Raw genomic sequence first — 14,964 nt, forward strand, 5'->3', positions numbered from 1 at the left:
GTTAAATTTAGGAGACTTTCCTTTACTCTTTCTGCAATTCTCTAGTAAGGCTATTAACGATATGAACAAATTATATACATACAATTAGATAATGAAAGCAGGATCAATAAAATTGAAACCAGTTAACTTATTAAAAAAACAGTGAACTTATTAAAAATATTAACTCATGAATCTGGTATTACCAGAGCGTGCTATGCCACTGTCTCTGTCCTCATTCAGCTCTCTTCCAGGCATGTCCATTGGGTTGCTGTGAACTGTGAATCAAGAGAGAACTGAAAGTTATAAAATATACTGCTATTCAAGTGACATTGCTCCTTCATAAAACATCCAATCAAATCATGCTCATCTGAATGCATTCCTCTTTTCCAACAGCATGACACCAGCCCAACACCATGAGCTATTACTCAGTTGAACAAGCTTTGAGAGATATCTGAAGCATTCACATATAGTACAAAAATAACCTATGAAACAATATCTAAAGATGAAAAGGGTGACCAAAATTTGTATTTGAGAATCATATTCAAAATAATATTTACAATATCATTTAACATTTTGAAAAACACAAGCTTTAGAACAGCATGAATGATGGTTGCTGGGTCTACATAATGGGTACATCATGATTCATTTGTCTGACTCTGCTTGTATCAATTTTTAGACAAATATAATAAATGTAAAAATTTTTAAATGAATTTTGAGACATGTTTGAATACTGTGATCTTAATTAAAAATTAAAGGTATTTCTAGATAACAAAATTGCTAATATCTTTTACTTATTTTTTATATTTTTTAAAATAAAGGTGTTGTTCATATCTAATATTTATAAGTAAACATTAATCAAAATGAGAAGGGCAACATAGATACCAAACAGAAAAATTACAAGTAAATTTATTTATATTCTGATAATTTCTACCAGAATGTTACAATGCTAGGTATTTCTATGTGAAATGTGTAAAACCATGGAGTACCATCCGAAAACTGTATTTACAAGCAGGAAGACCTACTCTACAATCAAGGCAATGATATAAACAAATATATACGCCTTTTCAAAGAGCGTTATAATGGTGCTTGTTCATCTAAATCTTAGCTCCAAGAAAAATTGCTCTTATGGAATAGTGTAGATCAGAAATTTTACAATAATAATAGGGTATTTCTCCAACTGGTGAAATATGGTACAAAAGCTACTCAAGCCATGGAAACAAGACAGTGTCACATTAAAAACTCCACATGGTATTTTAAGAAATAATATTCATATTAAATTTTGGTTTAAGATTCTAGAGTTAAAATCATCTGAGACATGAGAAACTGGAATTTCATAAACATTTAATTTCACTGATATCTCAGTTTCTGGAAACTTTAATAACATACTAAGTAGGGAAAAAAAAGTAAGTTTTATACTTCCCAAGCAATGTTTTTTTAGCCAAAGTCTCCCATACTGCACTTATATATACTCTCTTGTTTCCACAGTTGAACTACAGATTCTAGCCGCTGGGGCACACCAGCTAGTCTACCCACACAGCACATGGCAAACCTGCAAAGAAAGAGGCGCTCCTGATCAGTCGGAGCGGACCCTGCTCAGAGAATGCCCGCCTGGGGCTGCAGAACTGTGAAAGACCTACATGGCAAAAACGTAAAATACACAGGAAAGAGGGCTGTTAGAGAAGCCACACTGTGTCAGGAAAAAGAGAGCAAAAGAACAGACCAACAGATATGGATGGAAACTTGAGTAATTCAGGATGGCTTCCCTTTTTGAAACAGATAGTTCCCTTTTGGTTACGGTATATGTCAAATAACAATTTCATGTCTATTTATCAACAAATCTGTATACAACAGAAATAAGCTTCTACTATATGAGGTAAAATTATTGTAAATGTTCAATGCTATAAAATATTCAAAAAAAGCACAGTAACCTGTCTATATAATTTTGCATTTGCCAAATAAACTTATTTTTAAAAGTTAGTTTTAAGATTACAGTATTTTCTAAAATTACAGCAAGGAGAAAACCACCTATGCACTTGGCATACAGCATATAACAGGGAGCAAATACATAAAAACAATCTTATTGACAAATAAGTATAAAGACAATTTTTTCTAAGCTAGTGATAAGCTACAAAGGAACAGAAGCAGGAATGTCAGCACAGCCCATCAGGGTCAAACTCCCTGGCATCCAGGAGAAGTGGCTGTCACACACTTGACCAACAGAAGATAAAAGCAGTCTGAAGACCCAAAAATGGCATTACGGCCTGGAAGCAAGCAACCAGGTTACCTGTTAGTCATGTTTAATCAATTGAGTTTAAATAACCATGTAGGAGGCATACCTAAAAGAGAATAGGGAGCCTTCTGGTTTAAAGGGGTACATTTTTTTTTTTCAAACTGCAATTAGATATTATCTTTTTGTAATAATTTACATAACTATAGTGCAGTTGCCACAATCTTTCCATGTCTCAATGAGCAACTCTTTCTTGATTTCTCCTTAAGCTTACTTTCCCTCTAGTTAATTCAAAACTTAGCCACTTCCTTAAATTCTTTCCCTACCCACTTGTTTCCAGCATACAACTTTGTTTCCTAGAGTATGCACATGCATACATGTGTACCAGATGAGAACCTTCCTTTTCCTATCACTTTCCCTCTAAACTTAAATTCTCACTCATCCTGGCCTCCTTCCTTAAGCCAAGCAGTAACAGGTAGTGTTATTCAGGACTAACGATGAGCTAGTGACTTAACTTCTGAAGTACCTCCTTCTCTTCCAAACCTAATTATATGATAGGATCCCAAATCCTCATTCTTCTTTAAAAAAAAAAAAAAAAAAAAAAAAAAAAACAAACAAACCTTCCCTCTACCAATTATCACATCTACCTTTAATCTCATCTTTCTTGTAACTTCCCTTTCTCATCAACATTTAAACACAGTCAATTCTCTTCTTTCTCCCAAATAGCTAATCTGACAATTCAGGATCTCTGGCAATTCGTAAGATTTCTTTCAGGTCTGTGAGGTCCTCATTTTCCAACTACATATCTGTGACAGCATTTTCCTGACACATTTCAACCAAAATAACATATTGAAAAAGATTGAATCTTGGAGCAAATATGAGAATCCAGATGTCTTCTATGAAGCCAAATATTAAAGAGACTTGGAAAAAAACCTAAAACAATGTTACTCTTCTAAGTTTTATTTCCCTTGAAAAAATTATTTCATAAAATACATTACTTATGTTAACATGAAAAGGGTTATAAAAGGGGTATTTTTTAAAAATTACCAAATAAACCTTTTTAAAATCTTTTTCAGGGTTTTCTTTTTTAAGACTTTTTAAAAATTTATTTAAAAGGCAGAACTAAAGAGAGAGAAAGAGAGAGAGAGAGAATCTTGCATTTTGCATCTACAGGTTCACTCCCCAAATAGCTGCAATGGCCAGGGCTGAGCCAGGCCAAAGCCAGGAACCCAGAGCTTCTTCCAAGTGTCCCATACAGATGAAGGGGCCCAAGGACTTGGGCCATCTTCTGCTGCTTTTCCAGACAAATCAGCAGAGAGCTGAATCAGAATTGAAACAGTCAGGACTTGAACCAGCACCCACATGGGAATCTGGCATAGCAGGTGGAGGCTTAACCTGCTATGCCATAATGCCAGCCCCCAGTTTTAATTCCTAATTCACATCGAACTCAGTCACTCCAATATGGGATGCAGGTTGTCTAGATTATGTGTTATGCACATGAGACACCTTGAAGATGGTATCCAAGTCCAAACACAATCTCCATGTTAAATTATTTTCAATTCCTTTTTCATATATACCTTATACACATGGCATAAACATAATTTTATGCAATAATTCTTCTAATGCTCTTGTACATAAAACAATATTTTATAATGTTCAAATTTTCCACCCATGGTGTCATGTCAAAAATAACACAATTTTAGATTTTGGAATATTTTGGATTTGGAATGTTTGGATTAGGGATGTTCAGCTTGTACAATATGTATACATAAATAATTATAACCCACATAAGCAAAGTTGTCTGCAGTCTTTAATAATTTCCAAGTGTAGAAAGGGGTCCTGAAACCAAAAAGTTTGTAAACTGCTTGCATCTTTGAAAAAAGATTAACCTGAGTCTCTTCTCAGTTCTGCCTTCTACTACCCCTAGTGAAACTGCTAACCTAGGCCACAGGAAAACTTTTTGTTTAATGAAGCTCATACTATTTTTTATTACCCTACAACAGTATTGAATGTTAATTACAGCAGTCCCCATTATCTACTTCAAAGGTCTCCATTACCCATGATCAACAAGCAGGGCAAGTACAGTACAATAAGCTATTTTGAGAGAGGCAGCCACATTCACAGAACTTCTATTACAGTATACTCTATGCTGTTCATTATTACCTATTGTTGTTAATCCCTTACCGTGCCTAATTCAGAAACCAAAACTTCATCATGGCCGGCGCCACGGCTCACTAGGCTAGTCCTCCACCTGCAGCGCCGGCACCCCGAGTTCTAGTCCCGGTTGGGGCGCGAGATTCTGCCCCGGTTGCTCCTCTTCCAGTCCAGCTCTCTGCTGTGGCCAGGGAGTGTAGTGGAGGATGGCCCAGGTGCTTGGGCCCTGCACCCACATGGGAGACCAGGAGGAAGAACCTGGCTCCTGGTTTCGGATCGGCGCAGCGCTCAGGCCATAACAGCCATTTGGAGGGTGAACCAACGGAAGGAAGACCTTTCTCTCTCTCTCTCACTGTCTAACTCTGCCTGTCAAAAAAAAATTTATCATGGGTATGTACATACTGGAAGAAACGATGTTCCTATAGGGTTCTGTAATAATCTATCATTTCAGGCATTCACTGAGAGGCTTACGCCCATGGATAAAGGAGAGACTACTGTACATACACTGTAAATCGTCCCCCTCCCTGTTCCTATAAACACTTTACAGTTTTTTTTTTTTTGTTTTTGTTTTTTTGACAGGCAGAGTGGACAGTGAGAGAGAGAGACAGAGAGAAAGGTCTTCCTTTTGCCGTTGGTTCACCCTCCAATGGCCGCCGCGGACAGCGCGCTGCAGCCGGCGCACCGCGCTGATCCGATGGCAGGAGCCAGGAGCCAGGTGCTTCTCCTGGTCTCCCATGGGGTGCAGGGCCCAAGCACCTGGGCCATCCTCCACTGCACTCCCTGGCCACAGCAGAGGGCTGGCGTGGAAGAGGGGCAACCGGGACAGGATCCGGCGCCCCGACCGGGACTAGAACCCGGTGTGCCGGCGCCGCAAGGCGGAGGATTAGCCCAGTGAGCCGCGGCGCCGGCCCACTTTACAGTTCTTGTTAGTCTATGTGTGATTTTCTTCTCCTAGCCCTTCTATGAATCTGTACTCTCAGGGCTCCATCTTCAACAATCTTTCCTTTTCATTCTTTACATTTCCCAGCTCATCTCATCTATTCCTATGCTTTCAATTACCATGTGTGCACTAATGATTCTGAAATCCATGGCAGATGAAGCCAACTTTCCAACAAAGTGTTGTGCTGCCCCTTCAATAATATGAAGTAGTTTCTGGGAAACAGGACTGTGTTTCTTAAATCCCCTAAGGTAGGTGTGATTACTTCTCACCAAGGGAATATGAACAAAAGTGACCTATGTCACTTTCAGGCTGATGTGGTTATGAAGGGGACATGCCTTTTCTCAGATGCGATCTCATTCCATTGGTTTGATGCAGCGGAGCACAACCTTAGATACCACATGCTAAGATGGCAGAACCCAAAGAAAAGACAGGAGAAAAACTATTCATCAATAAGGATCAACCTTTTCGACTTTATGCAAGTGAGAAAACTACTTCATGAGTTTTTAAGTTACAAGAGCTTTTATAAAAATACACCTATAATGAATACCTTCACTTGAATATACCACCAACACTTCCAATTCACCATGCCTAAACCTCAAGTCATAATTCTAAATTCTATTCTGATCGTCAGTGAATAGCACCAGTCTCCATGCAATTATACAACCAAATAGCAAAGTACCATCCTTGATTCCTCTTCTCTTACCTCCCCTATCTGATTACTTACTCCAGTTCACTATTTCTTAATGAATCTCTTAACAATTCTCTATCCTCACTAACACATCCTTACTCTAGGCCACCATTATATGTCACTTGAACTACCATAGCAGTCTTCTAATATGGATCTTTTCTCATTCTCGCTTTCTTACTTTAATCATTCCTACTGCAGTCAGAATATTCTTTAGCAGAAACAAATCTGATCTGATGATATTCTGAAAACTACTCTCTGGCAGCCTTAGAATGCACCTAGAACATCTCCACTCTCAAGGAGCTTTTTGATTTTTTTAACTAAGAACTCATGCCATCATGTTCAGGAAACCACTGACACATTTGTGCAAGGCCACATAGCTCACAGCTCATACATAGCTCATACACTTCTCTGGCTGATGACTAAACAAACACAGTAAGTAATAAGGCAGGTCCATTTTGGGGAGACACGGGAAACTTCCGACAGCCAACTTTGACTCAAAGACTTTCCAACGGACTTGAGAAACTTTCCTTTGACTAGAGAGCAAGCTGAGCCAGTTTCACCCACCTTTATCCTTCTCTCTTCCCCTTAGGGTTCTACTCATCTCCCAGCCCTTCCCAGCTCCCTCCTCATTTTCTTTCAGTCATTTCCTCTAACAAAATCCTTGCATATTTAATACTGTACTGTTATGTGTTTTAAAAAAAATAAAACAGGTGGGGAAAAAAACAAAAAGTAAGAGGTGGAGAACCCAAACTAGCACATCAGCACAGGAACCCAACTGCACAAAGCACAAATTCAAATTCCTGAGTGTAACTTACAGTGTCCCTTGTGATCTCACTCTTGCTCAATTAATTCTTCATTTCTTTTCATTTCTTTTACTCCTACTCTGTGTGCCATCCGCATTAATTTATTCACATTCTCTTCACAATCTGTGATGTCCTTCTACCAGGTCTATGTAATCCTTCAAGCTTAGGCATCATGTCCTCAAGGAACACTCTCTAGGACTAAAATAGGTGCTTCTCCTCATTTTCATCACACCTTCCTTTTAACTCCATTAAAGAATTTACTACATGGGGCCAGCGCTGTGGTGCAGTGGGTTAATGCCCTGGCATGAAGTGCCAGGATCCCATATGGCCAGTGGTTCTAGTCCAGGCTGCTCCTCTTCCAATCCAGCTCTCTTCTATGGCCTGGGAAAGCAGTAGAAGATGGCCCAAGTCCGTGGGCCCCTGCACCTACATGGGAAACCTGGAAGAAGCTCCTGGCTCCTGGCTTTGGATTGGCGCAGCTCCAGCCATTGCGGCCATCTGGGGAGTGAACCAGCAGATGGAAGACCTCTCTCTCTGTCTCTACCTCTCTGTAACTCTTTCAAATAAATAAAATAAATCTTTAAAAAAAATAAGCATATAATTAAAAAAAAGAATTTACTACACTATACTACAGTAAGTACACAGGAAATATTAACTGTAGTAAAAATACAGTAATGCAAGTCTTCTGTTATTTTTCTGACTCGCTCTAACTATAAACCCACTGAGGCAAAACTGCATATGAGTCACCTCTGAATATTTAGGGCCAGCAGAGCACATGGACTACTACAGGTACTCTACAATACTCAATGACTGCATAACTGAAAAGTTAAAGGACGGGGTTTCAAATACCCTTGATTCACTCTTCAGAGTGTGCAAGTAAATGCTCATTATTTAAACTCAAATGTAAACCGATTATCTTTCTACTATATCAAAAGGGTGATTATGTTTGGTCTCTATAGCAGGGATGGAGAACATCCAGCCCACAGGCTGCATAAGGTTCACATAATCATTTTGTCTGGTCCTGCCAAAGGAACTACAGTCAGGACAGAAAATGCAATAAATCTACAGCAGGCTAATTTTACAGTTGATAATTCCGTAAGGCCCAAGAATAAATGTTATAAATATATAAATGACCATTGGCAGAAAAAAAGTTCCCCATCACTGCTCTGCAGTATAATTTATAAGTGATAATAGATTTGTATTATTAAAATGAACAGCTTTTAATAGGCTCTGTGAAGCTTAAAGTGTCAAATTATAAAGAAATATGATTCAGTTACTTCTTTGTCATATTTTCACTCTACTAAAATCAATGAATTAATCAAGCGAGTTAAGATGGAACTTCTATTTTTCTATAAAACACACATGTTAAGTATGTGCCTAACACAAAGACCAACCCACATTAGGTGCTTAATAAATGGTTGCTCATTTGAATAAACATCAATTATATAAAATAACTGGAATATTATACTGTTCAAGTCAGAAGAAAAACTGTTTCCTATTAATACATACAACTAATAAATATTTATTAAAATTAATTATAAAGAGAAGTTCTTAGGGCTGGTGTGGTGGTATAGTGGGTTAACCTGCCACCTACAATGCCAGCATCCCATATGGGCAATGGTTTGGGTCCCAGCTGCTCTACTTCTGATGTAGCTCCCTGCTGATGCACCTGGGAAAGCAGCAGAAGATGGCCCAAGTACTTGGGACCCTGCACCCATGTGGGAGACCCAGATTCCTGGTTCTCGGCTTCGGTGTGGACCACCCCTGGCCATTCTGGCCATTTGGGGAGTGAACCAGCTGCCTCTACTCCTCTCTCTGTGACTGGATTTTGAATGAATGAATGAATGAATAAATCTTCATAAAAATAAAATTTCTTACTAAACAAGGAATGAGAGAAATATTCATACTATCCTAACTGCTGTCCATCCCTTGAACTACTACATCTATTCATGCACTGCAAATATGGTTAGCAGCAATTTGGTCCAGTTTTCTAGACAAAGGAAAGAAATTCTAGAAACAGTTTTTCAATTAAAAATGTTGAACTCAAATAACACTAATCAGCTCACCAAATTATTAAATAAGGTGACATTCTAGAAAATCTTTTAAGAAACACCAAATTTTCATAATTGTTCATCTGAATTACTGGTTAAAAAATGAGTACCACTTAAAATGACTTTTATTTTTAGGGAAGAGAGAAAGATGGTATATTATGAGTTTTCTTTAGAAATATTTAAAGAATGCCAGTAAGGGGCTTTTCATATCAATGACAGTACCTTTTAAAGATACAACAAATTTAAAAACAAAACCAGGGCCGGCACCATGGCATACCAGGCTAAGCTGCCACCTGCAACATCAGCACAGCCCATGTGGGCACCAGTTTAATTCCTGGATGCTCCACTTCCAATCCAGGGAGAGCAGCAAAGGATGGCCCAAACGCATGGGCTCCTTCACCCATGTGGGAGACTCAGAAAAAGCTTCTGGCTTCGGCCTAGCCATTGTGGTCATTTGGGGAATGAATTAGCGGGTGGAAGCTCTCTCTCTCTCCCCCTCACTTTCTGTAACTCTGCCTTTCAAGTAAAATAAATAAATCTTTTTTTAAAAAAAGTACCAAAAAACCACCCAGACAAATTAGACGTATCTTTAGCATTTTTTCAGATACAAAGTATTACGTCCTAATATATGAAAAATGTTTTCCAACTAATGCAACTATTATACATACTTTCAATTTGAATGCCTTTTCCACTTACAGCATTTGAAATTCTTTGGTCTCATACCACCAGATGTACATCATTATGAAATAACTTCAAAACTTACTAAACTGTTAACATTTTTAAACTTATAAAAGTCAAAGTACTATTTACCTATATTTCCTAGTAGTCCATTAATAACTGTGTTATTATCAGCCTTTAATGTATTATTGTCCTGATTGATGAATTCAAGACTGTCTTGCAGCCTACGGAGAGGGAAAAAAAAATTCTACATTCATTTTATGTTTTCAATGGCAATCCTTTGTACAACTCAATGAAATTTTAAGTGCAAAACACTTAAGTTTTACATTGCTGTATTAGTACTACAAACAATTAATGATAACAATTATTAATGATAACTAAGCATTTAAATCAGGGCTTGGCAAATTATCAATCTGCTATCTCTGAGTGAAAAAAAATTACTGGAACACAGCCATTTCCATTCATGTAATATATTGTTTTTTGTTGCTTTAATGCTACAGTGGCAGGGTTGAGGAACTCTTAATAGACCATTGGGTCATAAAGTCAAAAATATTTATTATCTTGCCCTTTACAGATAAAAAAAAAAAAGTTGCTAACCATGAGTTAAACTACAATCAAAGCTTTCCCTTGTATTTTGGACCTGAAAATATTTTTTAAATATATAGGGGGGGGGGGCATGTTTACCATCATTATCATCCAAATATCTAAGAACTACCTTTAGACCACATGTTAAAAATGGCCTATAGGGAAGTGATGGCTCAAGTCAGTGAGTTCATGCTACCCACATGGGAGACCAAGACTGAATTTCCAGCTCCCAGCTTTGGCCCTCTCATTTTTGAGCCACAGCATGCAATGGCAGCATTCCATATAAGTGCCAGTTCAAGTCCTGATTCCTCCGTTTTCAATCCAGCTTCTAGCTACTGCGCCTGGGAAAGCAGAGAACGGGCCCCTGCCACCCATGGGGGAGACCAGGATAGAGTGCCTGACTCCTGGTTCCTGGCTCTGATTTGGAGCAGATCTTGCTCTTGCAACCATTTGGGGAGTGAGCCAGCAGATGGAAGACCTCTTTTTCTCTCTGTCTTTCCCTTTCTCTCTGTGACTCTGCCTTTCAAATAAATAATCTTGAGGGAAAAAAAAGTCTTAGAAAAGATGAAGAAACAGATGAAAAAGCTGAAAAAGGAGATGCCAATCAGGGTCTTTAGTTTCTGCTTTTGTAAAACTTTTAAAAATCAGTATTTTTATCATCAAGATATTTTAAGTGTCTGCAGTTTTTTTTTAAGAGTAACAGAGAGAGAGGAAGCTGACAGAAGTCTCCCATCTGCTGGTTCACTCCCAAAATGGCTGCAAGAGCAAGGTCTGGGCCAGGTGAAAGCCAAGAACCAGGAGCCAGGAATTTCATCCTGGTCTCCCATGTGCGTGGCAGGGGCTCAAGTACTTGGGCCATCCTCCAGTGCCCTCCCAGGCACATTAGCAGTGAACTAAGATGAAAATCAACACAGCCAGGGCTCAACCATCACTCCCACATGGGATGCTGGCATCTCAAGCAGCAGCTTAGCCTGCTGTGCCAGAACAGACACTGGCTCCCTAGTATCCACAATAATTAAAGAACATATCCTCCTTTGTTTTCTTCCTAAAAGAAAAGAGTTACAGGTATTAGAAATTTAGCTAGCAAAGCTCCTCAGAACAGAAGTTCTTTCTAAGGCACTAACAATTAGCGGGGACTCAAAAGAATTTATCTTGTCTCAAGCAGTCTCCTTGCCGCCTCTTGCTTCTGGAGAACTCGGGTTATCCCTCTGATGGGGACAGCTGACTAGCTAGTGAATCCACTTCTAACATGCCAACTGCAGAATCCATCTTTGGGGTCTACTACCACCTAATCCAAACCCTCGTACTTCATGTGTTAGACTGTGGCACAGGCTTCATGATCCTGATACACGTCTGCACTTATTTCAGTCTTGCTATTCAAACTCTGGCATTAACAACATGTAATACCACTGTGGCCATTACACTAAGTATTATGTGTAATACCCATATGGCTGATCTACACTGTTTCTGTCTTCAGGGCTAACTGTGCAGAGAAGCTGAAAATTGAAGAGAATATCCCCACAGATACTGAGCACAGAACTATGAAACTAAAAATTGGCAATGTTAAGCTAAGATGGAAACAGTCAACATTTTCATTATAGATATATCTTCCAGCAAATTAAAGAAACCACATCTCCTATTTTACAACTAAACTCAAATGAGGATGCACTCTTGCCTCTCTAAACTTTCAAACTGAAGGCAGGGCAGAAAAGCTAAATCTGTGCTACAATCCTGAAAGCAGTTTGTTATTTTTGTACTTAGCAATCTTAAAATAGTCTGTTCCCCCACCATCCATAAGCACTTACGTATTGAGACTTCCACAGATACTGCTGCCAGTGCGAGCAGTAAAAACCTTACTGAGCATCAGCTGTGGAGGGGAACTATGAAGAAAAAGAGAAGGTTACACACAGATCAAAACTACAACTCAGTGACCTTTTGAGATTTATTATAAATGAAAAAGCGTAAGTCACAGAAACTTCAGAGCACAGACACAAGAGCCATAAAGTAGAATTAAAACTAGAGAACATCGAAAACTGAGTATATGACTTGTTCAAACTGGGTGAAGATCACTTGAAATTGTCTCCTCTTCAAAAAACAAAACAAAACAAAACCAAAACCCTGAATATCCACAAATAGCTTCATTTTTTAAAAAAATCAGAAAACTTACCGGATCTGATGAATTTTTAAGGTAGACCCTTTGTAGCTCATTGCTACTGAGCCAAACATCATCTCTCCAAGCATGTTAGCATCAGAAGAGCACCGAGAACCCTGAACAATAACCATAGCATTAACAAATTTTCAGAATTTAAAATCCATGACTCTTCAAATATATATTTACCAAAAAATTGTTATATTCTACTTAAAGAGTTTTAATTCCATGTTGTACATTCTGTTTTGTAACTTCATTTTCTTCAATTTACAAAGTCTTGTAGGTCTAACACTATTACAGACAACTTCCTTTTAAAAACCACACAGCAGGGGGCCAGCACTATGGCAGTTAAGCCTGTGGTGCTTGCATCCCATTTGGACACTGGTTGGAGTCCTGGCTGCTCTGCTTAGGATCCAGCTCCCTGATAATGAGCCTAGAAAAGAAGCAGAAAAGGGCCCAAGTAGTTGGGCCCCTGTACCCATGCTGGGAGACCCAGCTGAAGCTCCTGGCTCCTGGCTTTGGCATGGCCCTGTCCTGGCTGTTGTGGCCATTTGGGAAGTGAATCAGAGGGTAGAAGATCTCTCTCTCTCTCTATCTTTGCTTTTCAAATAAATAAATCTTTAAAAATATGTTTATTAAAAAAACTACACAGTATTTTACTGTATGAAAACAGCATGGCTTATCAGACACTTCCCCTTATTTATGAATACTAAAGCCACTTCCAGGCTTTTACTATTACCACTGATATTGAAAGGAACACTCTTTTTTCTTTAAGTTTATTTATTTATTTATTATTTGAAAGGCAAAGCAATTAAGAAGGAGAGAGGGAGACAGGGAGGGATGATAAGGTGGGAGAGAGAAGAGGGAGAGGGAGGGGGGAGAGAGAGAGAGAGAGAGGAAGGGAGGGAAGGGGGGAGAGAGGGAGAGACACCTTCCATCCTCTGGTTCACTCCCCAAATGGCTCAAAAGCCACAGCTGGGTCCGGCCAAAGCCAGAAGCGAGGAACTCCATCCAGGTCTCCCAGATCGGTGGCAAGAAACCAAATACTTCAACCATCATCACTGTCCCCAATGGTCTACATTAGCAGGAAGCTGATCAGAGGCAGAAATCTAACCCAGGCACTCCAATACAGGATGTGAGGGTCCCAAGCAGCAGTCTGATACACTATGTCACAGTGCTTGCCAGTCATATGAACATTCTTAACCAAGTCTTATACATATGCAATATTTTTTCAGGGCAACAGTAAATGTAATCCATACAAGAATAATTCTGACTATTACTACTGTGCAAAAGAGGCATCCACAAATGAGGCAATTTGTATCTTTTTTTATTGGAAAAAAGATTTATTTGAGATCTACAGATTCCATGCACTGTTCATCAAAATCCCAGGGTCATTTTTACAAAAATAGAAAAACCTCTTAAAATTCTTACAGGCCCACAAAAGACCACAAATATCCAAACCAACCCCTGGAAAGTACAAATTAATATTTGCACTTCTCAATTTCAAAATACATCACAAAGCTACTGTACTCAAAACATTATGGTACTGACATAAAGACACACATAAAGACCAATGGAACAGGCCGGCGCTGCGGCTCACTAGGCTAATCCTCCGCCTAGCGGCGCCGGCACACCGGGTTCTAGTCCCGGTCAGGGCGCCGGATCCTGTCCCGGTTGCCCCTCTTCCAGGCCAGCCCTCTGCCGTGGCCAGGGAGTGCAGTGGAGGATGGCCCAGGTGCTTGGGCCCTGCACCCCATGGGAGACCAGGAAAAGCACCTGGCTCCTGGCTCCTGCCATCGGATCAAGCGCGGTGCTCCGGCCGCAACGCGCGGGCCGCGGTGGCCATTGGAGGGTGAACCAACGGCAAAAAGGAAGACCTTTCTCTCTGTCTCTCTCTCTCACTGTCCACTCTGCCTGTCAAAAAAAAAAAAAAAAAAAAAAAGACCAATGGAACAGAACAAAGAGCCCAGAACTGAATTCACACATATATGGTCAACTGACTTTCAACAAGGATGCTAAGAACACACAGTGTAGGGGCCAGGGCTGTGGCGTAGCGGCAAAAGTCACCATCTGCAGTACTGGCATCCCATATGGGTGCCAGTTCCAGTCCTGATTGCTCCACTTCTGATCCAGCTCCCATCTAATGTGCCTGGGAAAACAGTGGAAGACAGCCCGAGTACTTGGGCCCCTGGTACTCATGTGGGAGACTAGAATGAAATTTCTGGCCCCTGGCTCCTGGCTTGAGCCTGGCCCAACCCTGGCCAGTGCAGCCATTTCAGGAGTGAACCAGCAGATGGAAGATCTCTCTCTCTCTCTCTCTTTCACTCTCTGTAACTCCAACTTTCAAATAAAATAGACAATGGAGTAGGGGGAGAGAATCTCTTTAATCAAAGGTAAGGAAACTGAATATCCACATGTAAAAGAATGAAAGTGGACCCTTACACCATATCAAAAATCAACTCAACATGGATTAAAGACTTAAATATAAGACTTGACACTATAAAACTCCTAAAAGAAGAAATAGGACAAAAGCTTCATGAAACTGGTTTTGGCAATGATCTCACAAACATAATATCAAAAACACAGAAAACAGAAACAGAGAAGTGGGACTACCTCAAATGAAAACAGTTTTATACATTAAAGGAAACTGCTAAGAGGGAGAGCAAACAAGCTATGGAACATAAGAAAACAGGTGTGAGCTATCCAATAT

General features: G+C 39.6%; 1 protein-coding gene across 2 annotated transcripts in view; it reads right to left on the reverse strand.

Annotated features, from left to right (window-relative positions):
• FNIP1 (folliculin interacting protein 1) overlaps positions 1-14,964 on the reverse strand; it is a 132,018-nt gene that overhangs the window by 43,676 nt on the left and 73,378 nt on the right. The window contains exons 4-8 of one of the 2 annotated variants that reach the window (XM_008254985.4): positions 12,273-12,373; positions 11,911-11,985; positions 9,653-9,744; positions 1,529-1,612; positions 183-254 (exon numbers count right to left, since the gene is read on the reverse strand). In XM_008254985.4, the coding sequence (XP_008253207.3) occupies positions 183-254; positions 1,529-1,612; positions 9,653-9,744; positions 11,911-11,985; positions 12,273-12,373 (424 nt within the window). The remainder of the gene's footprint in view (positions 1-182; positions 255-1,528; positions 1,613-9,652; positions 9,745-11,910; positions 11,986-12,272; positions 12,374-14,964) is intronic. The other variant, XM_008254986.4, reaches the window with a different exon arrangement.

The sequence above is a fragment of the Oryctolagus cuniculus genome, chromosome 6 (assembly GCF_964237555.1).
Source record: "Oryctolagus cuniculus chromosome 6, mOryCun1.1, whole genome shotgun sequence".
In the NCBI taxonomy this organism is placed as follows: Eukaryota; Metazoa; Chordata; class Mammalia; order Lagomorpha; family Leporidae; genus Oryctolagus; species Oryctolagus cuniculus.